The sequence below is a fragment of the Pseudorasbora parva genome, chromosome 21 (assembly GCF_024679245.1).
Source record: "Pseudorasbora parva isolate DD20220531a chromosome 21, ASM2467924v1, whole genome shotgun sequence".
NCBI classification, from domain to species: domain Eukaryota; kingdom Metazoa; phylum Chordata; class Actinopteri; order Cypriniformes; family Gobionidae; genus Pseudorasbora; species Pseudorasbora parva.
In genome coordinates, this window is record NC_090192.1 from 20015996 (window position 1) to 20040558 (window position 24563).

The 24563-nt window shown below is 38.9% G+C and overlaps 1 protein-coding gene across 1 annotated transcript in view; it reads right to left on the bottom strand.

The window, feature by feature from the left end:
• Positions 1–2666: 2666 nt before the first annotated feature.
• Positions 2667–24563, bottom strand: part of mrtfba (myocardin related transcription factor Ba) — a 37791-nt gene continuing 15894 nt past the window's right edge. The window contains exons 3-16 of the mRNA XM_067429739.1: positions 21583–21648; positions 19214–19269; positions 18872–18947; positions 17995–18156; positions 17733–17902; positions 17508–17645; positions 16782–17032; positions 16167–16335; positions 13652–14434; positions 13440–13559; positions 11594–11761; positions 11394–11507; positions 5201–5261; positions 2667–4121 (exon numbers count right to left, since the gene is read on the bottom strand). Coding sequence (XP_067285840.1) covers positions 3628–4121; positions 5201–5261; positions 11394–11507; positions 11594–11761; positions 13440–13559; positions 13652–14434; positions 16167–16335; positions 16782–17032; positions 17508–17645; positions 17733–17902; positions 17995–18156; positions 18872–18947; positions 19214–19269; positions 21583–21648 — 2828 coding nt within the window. The 3' untranslated portion in view covers positions 2667–3627. The remainder of the gene's footprint in view (positions 4122–5200; positions 5262–11393; positions 11508–11593; positions 11762–13439; positions 13560–13651; positions 14435–16166; positions 16336–16781; positions 17033–17507; positions 17646–17732; positions 17903–17994; positions 18157–18871; positions 18948–19213; positions 19270–21582; positions 21649–24563) is intronic.

Below are 24563 nucleotides of genomic sequence, written 5' to 3' on the forward strand. Positions count from 1 at the left end.
ATATATATGAATAAAAAATGTTTTCCCATGAGGTGGCTGACAACATCATGAAAGAAAAGCAAAGATAAAACCGGGAAGGGCTAAACAGAAGATAAAAAACAAAAACAAACCAAGAGGAAGTTATCACATCAATTTGATTATTCACATGCTGCCAAGAAATTTTGCAAATATATATACATAATATGTTAATTTACACAGATATTTCATTTTGATGGTCTGTTTGAGAGTATAACTTGAACCAAAAGGCAGTAAAACAGACGGAGACACTCAAGCATACCAACACATGCATCCACACACACATATATAGTACGAGAACCTGACAAAACAGGCCTGCTAAAATCTTCAGAACAATAAAAAGCAGACAAATCTGGATCATGTTGTTCTCAGACTCCCTCAACAGATGAATGTATAAGCTGCCAGTGACATTTAACATGCAGTAAAGTCATCAGTAACCTGTCAGGTTTGCTTCTGAAACAACCCCAGAGAGCTTTGCATTTTCAAAACTCAGTTTACAGGAGGAATAAACAGTACAAAGATCCTCTGTTCTCACATAACACACAGAGAGATCATTATATTTAGTGTCAGTTGTCACTTCTAAAGGCTTCATTTACATAATGTCTTTCTAAAAGCAGCTTCTCTGACGGAGCTTTGTTTCATAACATCAAAAATCAGCAAATAACGCAAAATATAGTGACCACTGTGCAAACCGAACTGAGAAAATTGTGGGGAAAAACTGGAACTTCCTTACAGTATGACGCACCAAAACACACAACATTCCACCGAAGTGACGAACAATCACACACACACTTAACATTTCACATACACACAGTTACCTCTGTGGACATCCAACAAGTCAGATGTGACAGCTAATATTTTTTCTTTTCTTTTTTATACAAATATTTGTTTTCGTAGATTATTTACATAAAATTTGATTCACAACAGTATTTAACTGATCACGTGTTAATCGAAATGTACAGTTTTTTATTTTTTTTATTTGGCTGAAACTGAGAGCTGATCCATGACACAAAATTAAGCCTTCAAAAAAATGTGCATGTGTCTAGGACTGAAGAAATGAATCTTTCAGTGATTCTCAATCCCTATCAAGCCAAAAGCTCTTTGCAAACTCATCAAAGATTGGCCATTTATGCTTACGGAAAATCTGCAATCACAGCTACTACTTACACCATTAATAAACCGTTAATCGATTCCTCTGGTCTGTAGTCAGTTTTCCTTATAAAAATATAACGGTCTATTATATATATATATATATATATATATATATATATATATATATATATATATATATATATATATATATATATATATATATATATATATATATATATATATATATATATATATATATATATACACACACACACACACTCACCTAAAGGATTATTAGGAACACCATATTACAAACATTAATATTGTGTTTGACCCCCTTTCGCCTTCAGAACTGCCTTAATTCTATGTGGAATTGATTCAACAAGGTGCTGAAAGCATTCTTTAGAAATGTTGGCCCATATTGATAGGATCGCATCTTGCAGTTGATGGAGATTTGTGGGATGCACATCCAGGGCACGAAGCTCCCGTTCAACCACATCCCAAAGATGCTCTATTGGGTTGAGATCTGGTGACTGTGGGGGCCAGTTTAGTACATTGTCATGTTCAAGAAACCAATTTGAAATGTTGAAATGATTCAAGCTTTGTGACATGGTGCATTATCCTACTGGAAGTAGCCATCAGAGGATGGGTACATGGTGGTCATAAAGGGATGGACATGGTCAGAAACAATGCTCAGGTAGGCCGTGGTATTTAAACAATGCCAAATTGGCACTAAAGGACCTAAAGTGTGCCAAGAAAACACCCCCCACACCATTACACCACCACCAGCACCACATTGGTAACAAGGCATGATGGATCCATGTTCTCATTCTGTTTCCGCCAAATGCTGACTCTACCATCTGAATGTCTACAGAAATCAAGACTCATCAGACCAGTTAACATTTTTCCAGTCTTCAATTTTGGTGAGCTTGTGCAAATTGTAGCCTCTTTTTCCTGTTTGTAGTGGAGATGAGTGGTACCCGCTGGGGTCTTCTGCTGTTGTAGCCCATCCGCCTCAAGGTTGTGCGTGTTGTGGCTTCACAAATGCTTTGCTGCATACCTCGGTTGTAACGAGTGATTATTTCAGTCAAAGTTGCTCTTCTATCAGCTTGAATCAGTCGACCCATTCTCCTCTGACCTCTAGCATCAACAAGGCATTTTCGCTCATAGGACTGCCGCATACTGGATGTTTTTCCCTTTTCCAATATTCTTTGTAAACCCTAGAAATGGTTGTGCATGAAAATCCCAGTAACTGAGCAGACTGTGAAATACTCAGACCGGCTCGTCTGGCACCAACAACAATGCCATGCTCAAAATGGCTTAAATCACCTTTCTTTCCCATTCTGACATTCAGTTTGGAGTTCAGGAGATTGTCTTGACCAGGACCACACCCCTAAATGCATTGAAGCAACAGCCATGTGATTGGTTGATTAGATAATTGCATTAATGAGAAATTGAACAAGTGTTCCTAATAATCATTTAGGTGAGTGTATATATATATATATATATATATATATATATATATATATATATATATATATATATATATATTTGAAAATAACCGATTTCTATGTCAATATAGTTTATAGATCTAGTAATATAGTTTAAAATGTAATTTAGCAATTTTTTACAGTCATTACTCCAGCCTTCAGTATCATAATTGCTTCAGAAATTATTGTAATACAACTGACTTGTGCAATAATTAAAATAAAACAGTTATGCTGTTTAATATTTTGTTTTCAGGATTTTTCTCTTCAGGAATAGAAAGTTCAAAAGAACAGGATTTATTTAAAATAGAAACTACTTAACATTATAAATGTTGTTATTGTCAACTTTTGATCAATTTTATGCATCCTTGCTGAATAACAGCAATTTCTAAAAAAGTTTAAATTAAATTTTACCCCAAAGTGTTGAAGGGTAGTGTATCTGCCACCGAATCTTGCAGTCAGCGCTGAAAAAAGGGGTTTCTGGGAAATGTAGCTTGACTGCCAGGATGAGTCTGACATTTTGATCCTCCAGACCAACACTTGCGCTTACGGACCAGAGCATTAATAGCGTTGTTGATCAATTTTGTGCAAACAAAGCAAAGTCTACTGTGATGCCACTATGTCTGGAATTGACGGCCTTCCCTTCTTTAAAATAAGCCATATTTATAGACTGACTGCAACCAATCTGATGTCAATGGCACATGACATGAATGACAAAACAAAAACAAAATAGCAATACAGCAGAATTTAATCTGCCCAAAAGCAGCTCTCTCTCAGTATGGCACAGCTATCCTAGCCAGAGCTAGCCTAGCCAGCATTACACACAATGCTATTGCGTCTATTCTGATCGAACAAGGGCGTTAATGTGAACGAGAACAGATGGTGAATATAGAAACAGCATAAGTGAAGTCTGAAGCTGCCAGACGTGAACCACTGCCACACAGACGATCCCTACTTCCCCTAATGTAACCCCCCCACAAGCAGACGGCTTGCTGTGCGTGTGAAAGTATAACCGCCTTTGAAGCAATTCCTCTCACTCCCAGTGCAGCTGCAGGTCATGACTGTCCAGGAATTCAGATGTGATGCCCAGCGGGTTGAGTCCACCTATGGGCCCTGGCATAGTGATATCCAGCCACTCCATGTTATCCAGGCCGGCGTCTTGGAGATTAAAGGACAGGGCGGAGGAGGAAGGCGCAGATGGGTCAGTGAAACCCAGCTCACAAGTGTCCATTGGAGAATTTGGATGGTCCAGCATCTGGTTTTGCAGCTCCTCTAACAGACCCAAAGTCCTCTGCTCCGGCTCAACGTCCCCAACCAGTGTGCCCTCCAGCAAAGCCTCCAACTGGTTGTCGGAGTCCAGGGAGGCGAGGCTGGGCATGGGTTCCACCATGAGTGCCGGAGGGGGTGCCATCTGCACCTGGGCGGGTGGTCGGGACAGGGCGGTGTTGATAGGCAGGGTGGTGATGCTGGCCGTGACGGGCATCATCTTAGGCACAGATGGGTCCTGCTGACTAAAGGGAGTAATCTCTGCAGAAAACAAAATGGGGTGGAACAAGAACTTATGTTAACAATGTTAACATTTTAAAATTATAAAATAAAATAAAAACAGTGATATGCTTAAAGGAAGTCTATGTAAGATCGTGGCCAAAACAGGTACTGCAATAACTTTCAAATTACTTTAGAGCGGTGTATCCCCTCTTCCCCCTCCTCCCTGACTTGAGGTTGCCAGATAGGCTGCAGGATCCAGCAGGAAGGTTTGTAGCTGCAGCTGTGGTAACTAGAGCAGTTACCACAGCTGTATGTCAATTAATCATAAAATGGCCCTGATATGTCACTAGACATTAAGAAATCGTGTTCATTTTAAATACTTATATCACTGACAACAGTAGTCCGGCCAGGATATTGCCATTTAAAAGTTGTTGTTGCAGCCCTCAACTGATGTTAATGTTGACATGTTGTGTTTTGGCCCAAGCTCCGCCCTCCACCTATCTACCAATCATGAAGTCAGTAGTGTTTCGACATACGAGTTGACAGATCTGCTCTAGTTACCACAGCTGCAGCTACAAACGTTCCTGCTAGAGGATATAGCTGCCTATCTGGCAACCTCGAGTCAGGGGGGAGGGGGATACACCGCTCTGCAGTAATTTGAAATTGATTGCAGTACCAGTTTTGGCCACAATCTTACATACACTTTCTTTAAGTAAAGATCATGTTCCATGAAGATATTTAGTAAATTTCCTATCCTAAACATATCAAAAACGTATTATTAGTCGTAATATGCATTGCTAATGACTTCATTTAGACAATTTTACAAGCGATTTACCCTCAGATTTCAGATTTACACATAGTTGTATTTTAACCAAATATTGATCCTTTATAATGATTTGGTGATGAAGAAATATTTCTTATTATTATCATAAATGTTGTGCTGATTAATATTTTTTTAGAAACTGTGATTTTTTTAAGATGAATATAAAGTTAAAAAGAATACAATTTATTTGAAATAAAAGTATTTTGAAACCTTATAACTACATGTGACTTTTAATGCAGCCTTTAATATCATTTTGATGCATTCTTTTGATTCTGCATCAATATGACAAACTCACCTCCACTTTCTATTAAAATGTCAAAGAGATCATCCATCTGTTGACTTGTCGCTGTGGGAACCTGCAGACCAACAAAAAGTAAAGTCATTTTCAGTTCAAGGACAGCACAGTAGAAAGGGCAAACAAAAGGAAGAAATGATTAACTAAATAACAGCAGTAAACAATGGACACGTACAGTAGTGCCTCTGGGTAACTGCAAACAAAGAGCTTTAAAGGGATAGTTCTCATGAAATAAAAAAATATTATATAGCACCCTTACAGGCGTTTACAGGAACCATAATGTCATAAAATAATATGATAGTACACAAGTAAAAAAAGGAAAGAATTAAAATAAAATGGAACTAAAAGAATATAAAACTAAGAAGATCTCAAACATTTTTGAGTGAACATTTCTTTTTGAACGTTTTCTAATGTGCATACCTTTCAAACATTTTCATACATATTCATTTCTCTCTTTATCGTAAGTATCTTTTCTTTGTCATGTATTCCTATCCTCCTAATTGTCATAAATTGTTAAACAAGACAGTTCAAAGGAAAATTTGGTCATTAAACCATCCTCATTTTCATTCTGTATTATTTCATTTAATAGTAATAGAAAATAAGAGTGTTATACATAACATAAAACATAATGTAAAACATCATACAAGAATTTTGGCCATCCTGCTTTACGGTCTTTAGAGGACTTGGAATATGGAGTCCATCTCAAGTGGTTGTTTATGTATTGGTATTGCCAAATATATTTTATTAGTTTAACCAAAGCAGGCCACAGTCTTAAGCCGCGTTTACACAGCAGGAACTTTACCCAGGACCCAGGAACTTTGGGGTGGTACTCGATGTGTTTAGACCGCAGGAAGTAGGGTCTAAATGAAGTTCCGGGTAAATATTTCCCCCTCCAAACGGCCCTGCTCGCGAGGTAGTACTTTTTCAAAGTTGAGGAACTTTCGAGGGCGGGACTTGGACACTGAACATGCTGATTGGTTTAGCTCACGCAGCACTTTATTTCAACCAGCATTTTTAAATTTTTTTGCGAGATTTGTCTGCGTTCAGTAAATATCAGTATGCTCTCCGTCTGATGACGCGCATTCGTCTCAGCCATCTCACGGTCAATGTCTGTAATAGCTGATAATAATATACATTGTCATTTTAAATCTAGCTTTACAAGCTTTCTGAATATGTTAGTGCTCTTTTCTGTTGTTGTTAATTTCCTCTTTAGTAAACCTATACATAACCAGCAAAAGCAGCACAGCTTGAATCTCTTCCATACTCGTTATTAATTGTTTTACACCAATCACCAGTCTATTTTTCACCAAAAATATTATCCTTACATGACATGACGGTGCGCGCCGCGCTCATGTTGACGAGAGAAAAGTTCATTTTTCTGAGGGGTAAACTTTTTATTTCGCAAGTTATGAAGATAATGTTGGAATAACGACACAGCGTATATTGCCCCAGCCAGTTTTTACTTTAACTGCGCCTGACAGAAGAATTCATTTTTTTTCTGAGATGATTATTACACTTTACAACAAATAAATAGCTTATATAATACTGTATTAGTCCTGGTGGCCGTTAAGAGTTGCTACGGCTACAGTTAACACATTCCAGCTGCTGGAGAAAACAGCGTTGACATTTTTGGTGCAGCAGACAAACTGCATGTCACAAAATGATTGCGTTTGAAAGTCATCAAATGTAAACACCAGATCGGTTTAGATAACGTCTCATGTAAACAGTCCATTAAATCTTTCAATCGGAATGACAAAAAAGTGTGCTTGTAAATGTGGCTTGTGTCGCGTAAAAATGATTACTGTCCGTCACTGACTTGGAGGAGCAGTCGCGCGCAGTCCTACATCCCAGGACAAATTTGCCTAATCTTCACGGAACTTTGGATCCCGTTTGAAACGCAGACAGTTGCAGGTCTGGAGGGAGAAAAGTTCCTGTAAAAAAAGTTCCTGGTACAAATTGTTCCGGGTAATTTTGGTGGAAACAGGGCTTTAGATAATCAACCCGAAAATGCAACACATTCTCACACCCAACTTGTCACATATGGATGCTTGACCAGGACCCCTTGTCGTCACTTTTCAACGAACTGGGCGTACCTTTATCGTCAATTTTCGACGCGCTGGGTGCTCCATTCATTTCAATGAGAAACCTTTGGCGTCATACACAGACGCACTGGGAATGGGAATATTATCGTCATGGTGAAATTTATTAATCAGCAAGCATAATTTCATTTACATTTATTTTATTTACGCTATTTAGACACATTTTAACATGATTTCATTTACATTTATTTTATTTCCGCTATTAAGACTCTTTAACATAATTTCATTTACATTTATTTTATTTACGCTATTTAGACACGTTTTAACATGTAACCCAACCCCACCCCATCCCTAAACCTACCCATTTGTGTGAACATGATATAAGGCAACGTGGGGGAGAGGACGCTGGCGTTGTCTGTTCGCCGCTTCTCCACCCACAAATCATGTTACTGTACTATTCGATTTAGATTTTATTTTATTTCCTTATGTTTGTGACTAGTCTAACAGTCAGAGCTACAATTGGGACTGTTGCTGATTGCTGGCAGCCACTGAGAGGACGTTGTTCGTCTCTTCACCGTTTTCCACCGCTTCTCTGATGTTTATGTTTGAATTGCTGCGGTTGGTTCTGGTTTGAAGGACATTTGATGTTGCTCGCCGCGGCTGCTCACTGGTGGTCTCCCTCAGGCTTGAGCTGCATGGTGGCTGAAGTTTGCACCGGGCTAGCGTCATTCGGGCCAGCATCATCGGCGTCCAGCATGATGTTGGGATGTTCCACTTCTCGGCTGCGCCGCTGTTCCGTCTTGCATCGCGGCCGTGGAGCGGCTTGGACTTCTCCGCCGACCCTAGTGTGTCCACAGAAGTGCCTGGAAAAATGTTCTGCCTCCTGCATGGTGCTGCGGCGATCCCCATCGTTTGAATCGTCATGAAGACCCATCATCTCTGGTCTTTAGCTGTCATGCCTCGACGACATCATCAGGACACTGCCGCTGGGAGAAATTGAAAACATGGAGTGGACGGGCCACAGTGTGCTGCGGAGCTAACAGAGACTTCCACCATCAGCTCTGTTTCTGTTCTGTTTTCTGTGTTGGTTGATTGTAGTATCCATTTTTACTTGTTATTCATTGTTTTGTTTTGTTATTTTTTTCCCCTTTGTTGCACTTTGAGATTCTTCGGAATGAAAAGTGCATTATAAATAAAATCTATTGTTAAATCTATTATAAAACACAGGATATAACATACGACTGCATCCACGAGTTATTCAAAAAGTTAAATAATCCAAGTTTTCCGAGGCCAAACAATTGATTTGCATGAAGAAAATCCCCAAAAGCGATCAGCATCTCCATCCGCCGAAGATCATGAACACATCAAATTTCAAATATTGCCGCCCGTACTTCAGATTTCATAGTGAAATTGCATTGGCTCTCGTATGTCTTGTGACCAATTGCGTCATTACGTCAGCATTGATTGTAAAATGTCATTGGCTCTCGTGTGTCTTGTGACCGATTGCGTCATGTTTAAGAGTCTTTTGAATTATTTGAATGAGATATGAATGAGTTCGTTCACGCGGCAGCGGGATCATCATTTCAGCGATTAAAACATCAAGATCAACTCTGTTCTTCACATGAAGACATCGTATGACTTCAGAAGACTTGGAATGCAACATGAGCTAATACTTTTATACTGTTTTGGTCAGATTTTGCAATAAATAGGCCTTCTTGTGACTGTACATTTATTTGCCTGGTATGTGTTTTATATTGTTAAGATGTGGGTAGGTTTAGGTTAGGAGTTGGGTTAGTTGCTCCAAAATATAAAAGTAGCCTTTAAATTTTAATAAAATCATGTCTGCTTTTACAAACGCAAAGAATTAAATGCGTCTGTGTATGACGCCAAAGGTTTCTCATCGAAATGAATGGAGCACCCAGCGCGTCGAAAAATGATGATAAAGGTACGCCCAGTTCGTTGAAAAGTGACGACAAGGGGTCCGGCTCAAGCGTCCATATGTGACGAGTTGGGTGTGAGAATGTGTTGGAAAGTAGGGTACACCATAAGAAAAAGATTTAGGGAGACTCAAACCTTTCCCATTGTAAATTGACCTTAAATTTCTCTCACACCTTACAGTTTTAAGGATGTCCTGTAAGGAGCACATTCTGGGCTTTTCAAATATATCATTTGTTTTGAGGTTTCACCAGGACAACAACATCTTCTTGGTCTTTAAAAATGATGGAATTATCAAATTTAGCTTAAAGCTGAACTATGTAACTTTTCTATCCGCTAGAGGGCGACTATTCAAATCAAAGGTGTAGTATGAAGCAGAGCAGGGGCGAGTATTGGGGACCTGAGCACAGCCACTGGAGCGATTGTTAATGAGATGAACAATACAAGCCTCGCGAGCAGCGCGGCTTTGATTATGGCGGCACACAGTTGCCGGGCCCGCTGCTTTTTCCGCTTTTCCAGTCATGAGTATGAGGTAACGCAGCTCTTTTTATCATATTAGATACATTTGAGTGTGTTGAAAATTATATTATGACGTTACTCTGTGCGTTCGCTCAGACTTGTTGCACGCTGCTGTGAGTAAAGCGTTTCTGCCAAATAAAACCAGAAACCGAGGGTAACACAGATATGATGCAATTGACAGACGATGCCCTCAGACATCCCGCCTCCTTGGTTAAAATAGCAATTTTCTCACAATTTACAAATACTTGGAAACATTTGGTATAAAACATTTGGTAAGAACTCTACTGAACAAAATATATAACACTGGCCTAGTGGTTTTTGGATATTTTACTGCAAAAATCCTAAATAGTGCACCTTTAATTATCATTTCAATCTGATTTAAGTCTGATCTGACATTTTCAAATTGTTTGTTATAAATCAACATAACACACAAGTAAATAGGGAAAGAAATTACAGTTGGCCCATTTGCTATTTAAACAACATGGAGCTGGACGTGAAATGATAACAGCATCTGGCTTTCCACTTTCATCGCGCCTTCCATTGTATTTTGCCGGGTATATGATAGGGCCTTTGATATTTAAAGGTCCCGTTCTTCGCGATTCCATCTTTCAAACTTTAGTTAGTGTGTAATGTTGCTGTTAGAGCATAAATAATACCTGTAAAATTATAAAGCTTAAAGTTCAATGCCAAGCAAGATATTTTATTTAACAGAAGTTCCCTTTCAAAGCCTACAGCGAACGGCCGGTTTGGACTACAGCAGGAAGTGCAGGGATGTAATGACGTCACTAGAACCGTTTGTTGACTAACCCTCCGCCCACAAATACACACAAAAAAGGGGGCGTGGTCTTGTTGCTCTCCCACGTGGAGAAGAGCGCGCATTCAGCGCTTTCATCTCCCCGTTATGGTAAGAAGCGGGACCTTTCCGGGCAAAGTGCGCTAAGCTGCTGTCCAATCACAACAAGGGAAGCGTTGGCCCAATCAGAACTCGTTACGTATTTCTGAAGGAGGGACTTAATAGAACAAGGAAATCATCAGGCCGTTTTTAGGACAGAGGAAACAGAGCTGTACAGATAAGTAAATTGTGTAAGAAATACTGTGTTTTTTTTACACGCGAAACATGAACTCATGTTATATTGCACACTGTAAACATAATCAAAGCTTCGAAAACACGCGAAGAATGGGACCTTTAAAGTCAGTAAAAATTACATTAAAAAAAGTATAATTGGATCTTGATTCTGAATCAGATTGTGAGGAGCATAAAGATTACCACCCCTAAATAATAATGTGACAAAAATCATTAAAATTAATGCAGGGGGCTCAGCTAGAATATTTTACATTTACAAATTAAAAGGTTAAAATTAGTCAGGCAACCTCCATTGGACTACTTCGACTGACCTTATTGTGCATGACCCTCATGATTGTTTTTTTAATTCTGTAGCACTTTGAGATTTTGTTTAATATAAAGTGCATTATAAATAAAAAATATTATTATTATTATTATGTACTGTACATACACAGGTGTTCTCTATGATGCATGAAAAAACATAGGATCAAACATTCGCTTGAGAACTCAAGAAAATGATACAGGATTGGAACAACTTGAGTTAATCTTTGGTTGAGAAATAAGAATGCCTGCTGAAAGAAGCAATCTTTTAACCCAGAATGTGTACGAGCATGCGCAGATGTGTAGATAACATCACCTCTGATACTGTGGGATTCTGTAGGCTACGGGTCTGCTTGACTGCCTCCTCATAGCGGGGCGGCTCTCTGTTCTTCGGCATCTGGTTGAAAACTGGGGACTGTTGGATGAAGGTCTGGGAATCAAAAAAAGTGAGTGAACATTCAAAGCAGAACAGAACAGCAACACGCTGAACATCTCAAAAAGAGCTGGATGTGCTACCTTGCTTATTGGCCCATTGATAAGCGACGACGGGATGGGGGACATCTGAGGTGAGATCCTGTTCTCTGGGGAGCTGCTGAGGAAGCACTGAGGTATTTCCAGGCCTGCTGGGTTCTCACTGTTAACGTGCTGGAAACCCGACCTCTCGGTGGTACCCACAGATAGAGTCTGTGTGAAAAGTAAACCAATAGGCCATGAGCATTCAGAAATGGCCACTAGCATTAAAGAGATCTAAACAGCCTGGTTTATGTTATAATCTTCTGTCCGCCTTCAATAGAAGGCTGCTCAGTACAAGAACAAGCTATCTCAGGTCACGTTGGCATGTGTCCGTACGGCATGGCTGTCAATAAAATTGTTATCAGCTCATCACAACCAATGAGCTCTAGTTACTCAGGTCATCCAGGAATCAGGCCAGGTTTTTTCACTATGCCAAAGGAATGGGCATCTAGCTGGGAAACCTTAGCATGGTGCCCTGTTGCCAGAACAGGCCAATTACAGTAGAGTGAAAGCCTAGAAAGAAAAGAGAGCAGTGACTCCCATCCATCTCGCTGATGAATGACTCTGCTGGACAGACAAAAACTAGATGATCCCAGAGCTCACAGATAATGTTCACTTGCTCTGATTGCTCCTGCTGGCTCTGATCTTCTTACTCAGGTTCCACAGTCATTCAATACTCTGTTAAAAAAAACCTTTGTAGAGTGGATAGAAGTTGTGATATACAGCTCGGGAAAAAAATATGAGACCACTGCAAAATTATCAGTTTCCTCTGGTTTTACTATATATAGGTATGTGTTTGGGTAATTTTTTTTGTTTTGTTTTTTTCAATAAACTACTGACAACATTTTTCCCAAATTCCAAATAAAAATATTGTAATTTAGAGCATTTATTTGCCGAAAGCAACAACTGGTCAAAATAACAAAAAAGATGCAGTGTTGTCAGACCTTCAATAATGGAAAGAAAATAAGTTCATATTCATTTTTAAACAACACAATACTAAGTATTCAGAAAAGTTCAGAAATCAATATTTTGTGGAATAACCCTGATTTTGAATCACAGCTTTATTTCGTCTTGGCATGCTCTCTTTCACATTGATGTTGGGTGACTTTAGTCTCTGTAAGGTTTTTTTTTTTTTTAAGACATTCAACATTACAGTATAATTGATAGCCATCAATTTCAACATTTACTAGGCTTTAAAAAATAAGTTTTAATTTAAGTGAACTTAAAATAATCTTCACATAAACTATTTTGATAAATGTCATATTTACCTGTGGTCTTCCTGGAGGAGATTATAAGGATAAACAAGGAAACTGGCTTTACCTTTACCAAACAAAAGGCTCTAGTTGACACCGATATGATGCAATTGATGCATTACTGTGAATCTATGCCGCGAGCGCCGTCGCGTTTACCTCAGCGTTCATCACAAGTTCATTCAGGTCATTTATGACGGTGTAATCTGACTCCTGCAGCGTTTGGGCTTTGACATTCCCTCAGCAGCTAAATCACATTATATTGAACAGACACGTTTGTAGCGTCAGTTCTCTAACTGAACTGATTTTATGAAAATGAACGCGGTCGCGCTGGGAAAGTGAAAGTGATCCAGTAATCTAGTAGATGGCTTTGGGAGTGGCCTCGTAGGGCAGTGAAGCATTCTGGGAATTGTCTTTCATCCCCATGAGACAAAAATACATTTTCTGTCTTTTCTCAGTCTAGAAAGCACCAAATAAAAAAAATGTTTCACATTTCTACTACATTAATGACCCAGTTTAAATACAGATTCATCTTCCCAGTACTATCCCTTTAATAATAAAACGGTCTGAAGGAACATTTTTACATTCATGAGACTGACCTGAACGATGTGGTTGTGACTGAGCAGCTGTTGTGATGTAGGACTCTCTGCTTTGGTGGGCTGTAGCTGGGGGGTCTGAATTAGACCTGTGCCTGATGGAGAAACAGCCTGCAAGACTGACTACAAAAAAAAGACATGGAAATGACATTTAGTATTGACACAGTCAGTTTATAAAGCGTATAACGTATAGAAAGCAGTGTGTTTTCTGTTACCTGTAGTTTGACATTAGTGTTGGGCAGCTGGATGGTAGTGGTATTATTCGCCAAGGGCATTGGCAGAAGGATCTGAGTGCCCCCATGCGGCGTGGTTAGCAGAGTCTGGGGCTGCCCTATGACCTGTGGCACCCCTTGGTGGCTGATAATGAACTGTCGGAGAGGGGTAGCTGTCACCTGGCTGGGGTGGGCTTCCTCGAGCTTCACTAGCGTTGGTGTAGTGTGTGAACTCAGTGTGCAGTTGGGAGGGACAGTGTTTTCAGTTTTGACAGATGCCAACATGGTGGCTGGACTGGAAAAATGTTTTGCAGGTGAAATTACTTGTCCACTCCTTTTCTCCACCTCTAGCTGCATCTTCAGTTTCTCCACCAGCTTCTGCTCCTGCTCCAGTTTACGTAGCAGTTCCTTGATCTGTCGCTCCTTTTCGTGTAGTCTCCGGTCCTGCTCCTCAGGAACAGGAGCTGCCTTTAATAAACTGTGGTTTTGGGCCTCTGCCTGTCCCTGCATGGATGCTTCTTCTCTGCTGTGAAGCTCTGAAGAAGCAGGAGACACAGGCGGAGTGGAGCTCATATTTTCAGAGGGATGCTGGATGGGGGAGAGGTTTGTAGTGGTGCTGGACACCTCCATAGGTGTGCTGCAGAGCTGCGTGGTAGGTCCCGTACAGTTGTTGGGTGCAGTAGTGACAGGGTTTTCTTGGAAAGGCTTAAGTCGTTCAATAAGGTCTGTTTTCGTTCCTGACACTGGAAGACCACGTAACTTTAATTCCATTTTCAGCTCTGCCACCTACCAAAATACACCCATTATTAGCTATATACAGAAAATAAAGTGATTTCTGGATCACCATATATGATATGATACAACTGTTTAAAATCACCTGAATTAATACAAATCATTTAAATGAATAAGATGCATACTTTACTGAAGACACAAAACCAACTGAATTCAATTTTGCATAATGGAAAATTCATATTAGATTCTCTTATTTTTGATTTATAAATATTTATTGAATTGTATTTTTTTATTATATTTTTATACACCACCATTCAAGTGTTTGGGGTCAGTACGATTTTTTAAAATAAATTAATACTTTTATTCAGCGCAGTGTTTGAAATTAATCAAAAGTAACATTAGCCGCGTTTCCATTACCCTTCAAAATGCGAATTGAAAATACGCCCAATGGAAATGCGGCAATTTCGCGTTTTTACACAAAAGTTTTTACGCTCTCATGAGGTGGTTTTTCAGGCAATTCGAAAAGGGACATTTTCGCAAAACTGCAATGGAAACGTTTTTTCCGCATTTACAGGTCACCTGGTGGGCTGACGCATTGCTGCCACATAAGGACTATATATTATTTTTCCACTCAATTGTGTCTTTTAACAACATATTTTCTCGTAATAACGAGATCTTGTTGTTAAAACGACATATATTTTCTCCAAATAAAGCCAGTGGCGTTACTTTAACCTAGTGGACCCTGGTGCAGCCACAAATAATATCATAACTATATAGGCCTACTGTAATTAAGACGAATAAAACAGAAAGAGCTATAGTTTCAGCCTTGCTCAAAGGCAGAGGAAACAAGGCCAGTTACGCACGTCAATCCAATCCATACGGTCTTGGTTTGCTTATTTTAATATACAGGCAATTAGTTGATGAAAAATCGATCAAAATTAAAATACAATTTATAAAAAACGAAGAAAAAAAAAAAAAGAAACACTTTCTAAAAACAAAACTCGAAGTGGTCAAAATCATGTGTGACCCCAAGTCTCAAACATATTGCGAATCTTATATCTTGCTCATGCTGCTGACTTTTCATAATCAATGTATCAATTAAAATAATAATATTACAGGCTAATGTTTAGGCCTAAACGTAAACTATCTAGTTTCGTAGTTAGGCTATGTTTTCTTTATCCCATGGCCGATGAAGACGCTGGCGTTTTTTTTTTTTCTTCCTTTAAGAAAGCGGAAAAAACTCACAATACTCCTTCATTTTTAGCCATAGGCTACAGATAAGTTCAAAACATAATTATAAACTATAAACTGTCTACTTTTATTTGTGGACTCAGGGAATGGGTTATTTTGCATGCTTTCACTCCAAAGCTGTCTTCATTTCAAAAAAATTATTTAGTTTATTGAAAAAAACTGAAAATCACAGTTTCCACAAATATAATAAACAGCACAACTGTTTTCAACATTTATAATAATAAGAAATGCTTCTTGAGAAATCAAATCATATTAGGTAGAATGATTTCTAACGAATCATGTAACTGAAGACTGGAGTAAAGATGCTGCCAATGTGAAATGAAAATGTTAAATATATTAAAATAGAAAACCGTTATATTAAATTGTAGTAATATTTTGCAATATTACCATTTTACTGCATTTTGTATTAAATACTGTAAATCCAGCCTTGATGAACATATGAGACTTATTTTAAAAGCATTAAAAACTAATTTTAAACGGTAGCGTTTCTATTATTGATTACACTTTTTTGTGTATAATCAAAATCTCTCTGTACCTTCATCTCTTCCAGGTTGGCTGGTAGTGTGCCAGCCTTGCGGTTGGAAAGGGTACTGTTGGGCCGCACAGGTGTTGCCGTGGGTAGAGACACTACGATTGAGGCAGGAAGGCTGCTGGTGCTGTTAATAGCGACTGTGGCACTGCTGTTTTGGCCCTCTAACACAGGCCTGGTGAGGAGGGAAGCAGATGGGAAAAGGAGGGAGGAACAACACTCAACATCACAGCAGGAACAATTTGGTTCTCTGACCCTTGTTCTCAATAAATAAACACCACCGAACAATGCAGCAGCAGAAAACAACGACAGGTCAAATAAATCTTGCACGAGAGATGAAAAAGGAAGCAGAGGAATAACCTCATCGACTTCCTACCATTAACGTAAATCACTAAACAGGATTTGTTATTGGAAAATAGGTAATGGTCCTGAGTGCCACCAGCAACAAAAACGTTTTTAGACATTTTCCACCTAAAAACACATCTTGGCTACTTTCAAAAGCAAAGGATGACTTTTGCCAAATTAGGCAAGACAAAGACCAAATGGTTTGGATTCACCGATTGGCAAAGCAGGGCCTGATACACAGATCATAGACACACAGTACCGGATCTCTTTGCTTACTTGAGAGGTGCAGGAAGGATGGTCTGGTAGTTGTAGTGCTGCTGTTGTTGTTGGCTCAGGATCTGAAGCTGCAAAAATAGCTGCTGCTGTTGTAGTAATCGAGCATAGGAAGAGTCCATCGGGGCTTGGTCGGGTTCTTGTTTCTGGTCTGGTGGAATGTACTGATGATATTTCAACTTTTTCACACGTGGCTTGGCCTCCTTGCTCTTCTTACTACGGCTCTTGTCCCCAGGTAACTTAGGCTGACTCTGCTGTAGATTGAACAGAGATGCATTGCATCTAAACCAATGGTCCTCAACAAACTTGCAAAGGGGCCTTCAAGATATCAAATAAATTATATTAAATATTAAACAACGAAATATTTCTTATTACTTGGTTATTTTTTTAAATAACAAATATACATCTTTCGAATGATGCCAAGATAAATATTATATTTGGTATAAATTGTGAGCGAGACCACCATCACCCACATTGTTGTGAGCAATGGGCTGGCTTTGAAGTCAAAAAGGTTGAGATCCACTGATCTAAATCATGGGGATTTAATACATTTTTTTTTTCTGACTATAGAAGCCCTAGTTCCCTTTCAGTCAGTACACTACGACGTTACGTCAGTACTGACGAAATGGGGGTTTCTAACCCTTATTTCGTCGGTACTGACGTAACGTCTCTGTTCCCTTCCTTCAGGGAACGAGGGTTACATACGTAACCGAGACGTTCTTTACTGACCTTTACAAGAGTGGGCCCAGACTTCACAGGGGTCATGGTGACTAGCTGTGGAATGGGTGCTGGAGGGCTAATTGATTGCTCATGGATGGAAAAAGGCTTGAAGAAATCTGTGGAAGTGGTGGTGACTGCAGGAAAGTGCTGTGAAAACAACAAATAATTCTGTATTTTGGCACCATGAGCTCCCAGTGTTCTATCCCTGAAGTCAAAAGAAGGAGGGAGAACTACCTGTAAAAAGTTATTGGGCACCGGTGAGGACTCCTCAATGGTCCGTACCTCCCCAGGTGAGGCCGCAGAACCCTGGGACTCCTGACTGCCTGGCTGCTCGGGTGAAAACGCATCTCCGCTGTCCTCATCTAATTGTTCCTCTAGAGTTCTGGGGTACTGCATCTGCCCATCTGCCCAATGAACACAAATAACAATGCATCAAAATTCATACACATGCAATTTGACCCCAAATAAACTCCTTAATCATAGTGTGCATTTTCACCAATGATGGCCTCCTTGACGCTGGAGTCCACAGGTAGGATGTTCTTCTCCACCAGCTCCATGGGGCCGGGGCGTTGAGCGAGCTTTTCATTTAAGTCATCAGCCAATCGAGCTCTCTTCAGTTTCAGCTGGGTGGCCTGCAGAGAAGGCTCCGCCACAGTCTCTGCCAAACCACCAAAAAACAGTGACAATCAGGGCAATCACACAAGCCCACACTTGTCCTCAACTACCACAACAATCACACAACAGGCAAATCAATCGCAATAATTCTTATTTCTTTCATGGAATTAGTATTCAGAACACTGGCGATGCCCTGAATACATCACTACTTTATGCTGAACAAACTTAACTGCAGAGTTTGGGAAAATCATATTTTCATATTGTACCAAGATTAGGCTTTACACCTGTATTAGTTTTGGCACCCTCCCAACTACTGACTGATCTTCAGCACCATGGCAAAATAAATATTTTACCACAGTTATGAAAAAGAGTTTGCAGTCTGTATTGAATCTGATACAATAAAAATCTTATTTTTTTTCGAAAACATATTACAATTACAGACTGGTTCTTTATTAATAAATATTTTAAATATGTAAAAATATAAGGTTTCAAATATAAGCATTAGAGAGAGAATTTATTTACATTTAAGTAAAATATGTGCATAACATGCTGTAATGGACATATAACTGAAATCAACCCAAATGAATCAGAAATGACTCAAATCAAATCAAACTGAATCAATAGTTTTGGATTCAGAATTGAATCAGAAAATCTGTACTGTTGCCAGAGCTACGTTCAAAAAAAAAGAGTAGATTCACCAAAAATGTTCCCAGAATGCAGATTAGCAGCCATTACATGTCTCATGAATGGAGGATTACCTTGTAAGATGTGCATGCGGACCAACTCGGCCCGTTCTGGGCGGCTGCGTATTTTGTGCTTTAGGAAATTTTCGGTCTACAGAGAGAAAGGACACAGAGTTTCAGAAAACGAAAACCCTCTGTAATTCAGGGATCATAAAGTAGCCATTATAATAATCTCCTCTGTGCTTTGCGAAAAACAAACACATATTCAGAAGGCTTAAGCTACTAAATCAACTGAGAGATTCACATGTGCCCCATTACTGAGAGCTGGGGACCCCTGAAGAGCTTTCATGGAGGATCAGAGAACCCAGATGGCTGAGGAAAGTAGAGGAGGACTGGGGCTTGGTGCCCTGCTCTTACCCTGGCTCTCTCAAGACTGCGGATCTGTTCGTGAAACGCTGCAGGGCTCTTCAGGGCTGTAAAATCACACAGATGCACACACAAGAAGAGAATAAGTCTCATGAGGACACAAGGTATCGCCCACACACTTCAAACACACACAGCTCTTTCATCTCCTCCAGTCTTTCTCATTGTTGTAGCGCCTTGTCTCAGATATTACTCAGAGAGGAGATGGAGGGCCCACACAGAGATTAGCACGCAGACTACTGTGTGCCCTTCAGGACCAGACAGCTATCTCTTAATCCCGGCAGAATCTATGCCTGATATTACACTGAGTTATGAGACAGCATGCAGTGTAATCCCATCAATCAGCTCGGAGATGGCCAAAGGAAGAAGAAAAAAAGCATGTTCAGTGTGAGTGTGAGAGATTTCACACACTTCTGCTCGGTGGCTCGGTCGAACGGAAAAGTGGTTATGAGCAATAACAGAAAGAGTTGAGGTGAGCGTTTGAAAGAATACTATGTGCATTGGTCAGTCATCTGAACTACGATGATGCGTGAGAATAAACAACTGATTCAAAAGCAGATGTGGTACAAAAACACACAAAAAAGCAGGAAGGCTTGTTCACACGACTTAAAGCATGGTTCTTTTTTGGTAGGGACAGTCGACTTAGGGACACTCTGAAAGATAATACATCACAAAACAACATATGTAATAATAACGTAATGTGGGCAGGGATTTTACACTACCACTGTAAAGTATGGGATCTGTAATATTTCATTTTAAAAGTCTTACAGGCTACAATAGTAATATTATGAAAATTTGTTTTATTTAAAATAACTACTTTCTTTTTTTTAGCTATTTTAAAATCATTCTAATAAACTGAATGGAATCTGAAGTAAAATTTCTATCAATGTTGAACACAGTTGTGTTGCTACACGGAAACCATGATACATTGGACTGTAATGAACAGAAAGTTCAAAAGTAATTGCATTTAAAGCTACACTGTAACTTTTTTTTAGTTTATTCTTAGCTAAAAACACTTAGTTCTTTCAAAAATATATGTGCTCATTAAAGGGACAGTTCGCTTTAAAATGAAAATTCTGTCATCCTTTACTCACCCTCAAGTTGTTTCAAACCTGTATGAATTTCTTTCTTCAGTTGAACACAAGAGAAGATTTTTTGAAGAATGTCAGTAAGCAAACAGTTATCTGGAGCCATTGACTTCCATGGTAGGAAAAAAAAATATTATGGAAGTCAATGGCTCCAGTTAACTGTTTGCTTACTGACATTCTTCAAAAAATCTTCTCTTGTGTTCAACTGAAGAAAGAAATTCATACAGGTTTGAAACAATTTTAACAGGTGAATAAAGGATGACAGAATTTTCATTTTAAAGTGAACTATCCCTTTAATGTATATTTACTTCTTTCAAGTAATAAAGTATTCTCGTAAGTTTATAATATGCCATTGAAAATACATACGAATAAGGGGTTTGAAAGCCGGTCGCCATGTTGCCCCTCCGTCTTGAAAGTACATTAGCCAAAGAGGGACATACCCGTAAATTCAAGCTTCGCCTTTCGCGTTTTAACACTCGATGGCAGCGTGTCAAATGTGAAGAGGGGGATTGCCATGTTAATCTTGGACTAAATCAGCCACCGTAGGAGTTAAAACGAAATCGGAATTGAGAGGAACAGAAACTAATATTCACTGGATGGTCATATACCTTTACACCGCTAGATGAGGGAAAATATCACACAGTGTAGCTTTAAATGTGTAGTGCGTAATTTTTAATTAGCATCTAGCATTGAGGTTGTGAATTGCAACCCCCTTTCGATGCATATAGAAGCTACGGTGGCGGACAGAGGACAAAAATTTTGTTGTCTGAGACAGCAGAGAGTAGCTAGCGCTCTGTAGAGCAGTTTGTCCATTAAGGGCTCCTGTAGAAACATGACAGCGAAAAATGGTGACTTCACTATAAGGGGACCCGTGGTGTATGGAGTTGGGAATGGCTCATTCTGAGGTAATAAAAACAGTTCATTATGTAAGTTCTTTATACACCACTGAATCTGTCAATAGATCCTCAAAAATACTACACACTACACCTTTAAGGCTTATATACTTGAAGCGAAATCGAAGAACAAACTGGTGTGATGTCATTTTGAACGCAATCAGGCCAAAACAAAATTTATTTAGTGATCATTTTTTCTGATTCTAAAGGAAAAATGGGTGCAAAATGGCATTTCAGGACATAAAACCTTTTAACTTTTATATATTTAGCTAAACAAGTGATGTTTAATATTAGTAGTTTTCCTAAAAGGGTAAACATGAATCATCTTCTCTCTTCTATGCTGGTATATGCAGCAGTGTTAGATGGCAGGGGCTGTACTCACGTGGCATGATGCCCTGATCAACGAGCTGCTCGCGGGTGCGTCTCTGCTGTAGCCTCAGCTGGAGAACTGTTGGAGAAAAGCAGAAGCAGCGTTATGTTCTTGACCCAACCTCTAGAACAGGCTTGTCAACACTACAAACAGAATGGGACTTTTCCACCTGATTAACACGCCTACACACCAACATAGACAACAAAGGGAAATCTAACCTTTAGCACAACCGAAATCAAACACATTTCCTCTCAAGCATTATATAAGAGCAACCATTCAAAAAAAACAAAAAACAAAAAAAACACAAGAACCCTAGATGTTCTTCCTGCTACAACAAGAACTGGCTCTTGAGTGACCCTTTTTGAAGGGTGCTGTTTGGAAGACTTCCTGGGAAAATTCTCAAGACATTTTTGTTGCCTTCTTGGCAGAGCTTCCCGGATTTACTTGGCTGATTATAAAAACAGCTCAAATTGGTCAGAAAAGCAACATGATAACGTTTGACATTTATCAAGAATCATGAGCACCATTAGCTGGGAATTTATAAATGTAAGACGTGCAACACAGCTGCATGTCACACATGCCAATAGAATTATATAATTTTAATCAAAGATTAAGCGATTTTTTGTTGATGTTAATGTTCAGTTTTTGTAGCTCAATATGGCACTAGTGAAATCATGCACATACATTATGAATACTGATATATTTACTTTAAGTCTGCCAGTGTCAAATGCATAAACGGAAAAAACGATGTTCTACAGGTCAAAATGCAGGAACAGATAGGTTAAGTCTGACTGAAAAATATTGTTTTTCACCCACTATGAGTCAGTTAACTGGTAACAAGGTCAGCTGAGGTCGAGCAAACGAAACCCCAAAGGGTGCTGAGGACACATACTTGGTAAACTATCGTTTTCACTATGAATCGAGGCACTTAAAGCTGTAATTTCCACACCACTTGCGACACCAAAGGGAACTGTATGAACAATGGCTGTATTAAGTTATAAATACATTGTATGACTGAAAAAGTATGTTACATTCAAAATAATAATAATGGGGTATTCTGCATTCCTGTAGTAGTCAAGGCACAAAAGAAAAAAATTGTTTAGGTCTCCTTGACTGCACAACATAACACTGCAGCTTTTTTACATTGGGTTATTCCACATGATGAGCAAAACATCTTACATCATCTCGGTGATATACATTTTTTTGAAGGCATCTGAAAGAGTGTCTTGAGTTTCAGATCCCTTCAAAGATTTTTGAGTTTTGACAGTCGGAGTCTGTTCAAACATGGCAACCAAAGTGACTCAAGAGCTGTGATGAAAAGAATACTATATAATACTAGTTATATATAAATTAATTTTATAATATTACTATGTAGTAATAGTTATATACACTACCGTTCTAAAGTTTGGAGTCAGAAAGAACCTACCCCCCAAAATTTTATTCAGTAAGAACACCATAAGTTGATCAAAAGTTTAAAAAAAGATTTCGATTTCAAATAAACACTGTTCTTTACTTTATACTTTATATTAAATAAAAAAATCCTGAAAAACAAATGTGTCATGGTTTCAACAAAATATTAAGCAGCACAACAGTTTTCATTAAAGGGGTGAATGCGATTTCACTTTTTTTAACTTTAGTTAGTTGTAATGTTGCTGCTTGAGCATAAACAGTATCTGCAAAGTTACAGCGCGCAAAGTTTAATGCAAACGGAGATATTGTCTTTTAAAGTTATGGCAGTTTATTGCCTACAAAAAAAGTTGCTTGGCTGGTTTCGACTAAAACAAGCTTCTTCCCGGGTTGGTGACATCATAAACCCTTGATATTCACATAAACACTGCCCCAGATGTGACTTCTGCCCGTAATGGGAAGGGGCGCTGCATTTCCGGACAACCTGTGCTTGGCACTTCAGCCAATAAAAATACATGAAACTACATTTGGCTATCTAACCAATCTAAGGCCATTGTGTTTTTCAGAGGGATGGCCTTCATAGAAGCAGGAAGCAAACGAGCCGTTCAAATGACAGTGGAGACAGCGGTGTGGAATAAAGGTCAAATATAAGAAAAATATGTTTAAAAAAAAGAAGAAGTATTAAGACATGTTATACTGCGCCCCATAAACACAACCAATCCTGGGGAAAAACACGGAACCACCCCTTTAAAGAAAAATAATAAGAAATACCTATTGGACACTAAATCAGCATATTAGAATGACAACACAGGAATAAACAACATTTTAAAATATATAGCTTTAACTGGTAGCCTATTTGGTCAAATAAATGCCTAGGTAAGAGACTTCATAAAACAAATCTTACCAACCCCAAAATTGACAGGTAGTGTAATATAATAAAAATAATAATCCTGATATTGATATTATTAGTGTGTTTGTTTAATCAGTGTACTGTTCTTTTACCTGTTAGTTTGCATGGTACAATTCACTGGTTGTCGCATCACATCTAATGCTGTGTTTTAAGTATTCCACCAGTGTCAAGTGAAAAATGATTCATCTCAAGACTCCTGCATTCTGTTCCAATACATCCTGTGTAAACAGCCATTACTAAATGCATCCAATCAGGCTCAGGTAAACCTTAAACCAGCCAAATTATACAGGACTTCCTTAAGACCTATTAGTCAACTAGTCGTTTTAAAAATAAGTAGCTTTATACATCCCTATCGTGCCGATCTATGCTGAGTCTAATTCTCAGATGAAGATGCCATTATCTAGAACAATCTCCTGTTGTGAACATTCTTAACCTCGATTATCCGCAGAGAAACGCACATAACTCTCTCATTAACAGCCAATCAATTCTAGCTTTCTTTTTTCTAACGTTATCATGCAAATTTCCATAAGACCTAAGTTTAATAAACAAAGCATCAGGAAGCCAATGAAAGCTATTTAAAAAAAAACTAAACCAATATGCCCTCAGCGGCAGGATGATATCCACCTCTCAGAGTCGAGCAGCAAGCCGCAGAACCTGATATGATGTTTCCTCTGCA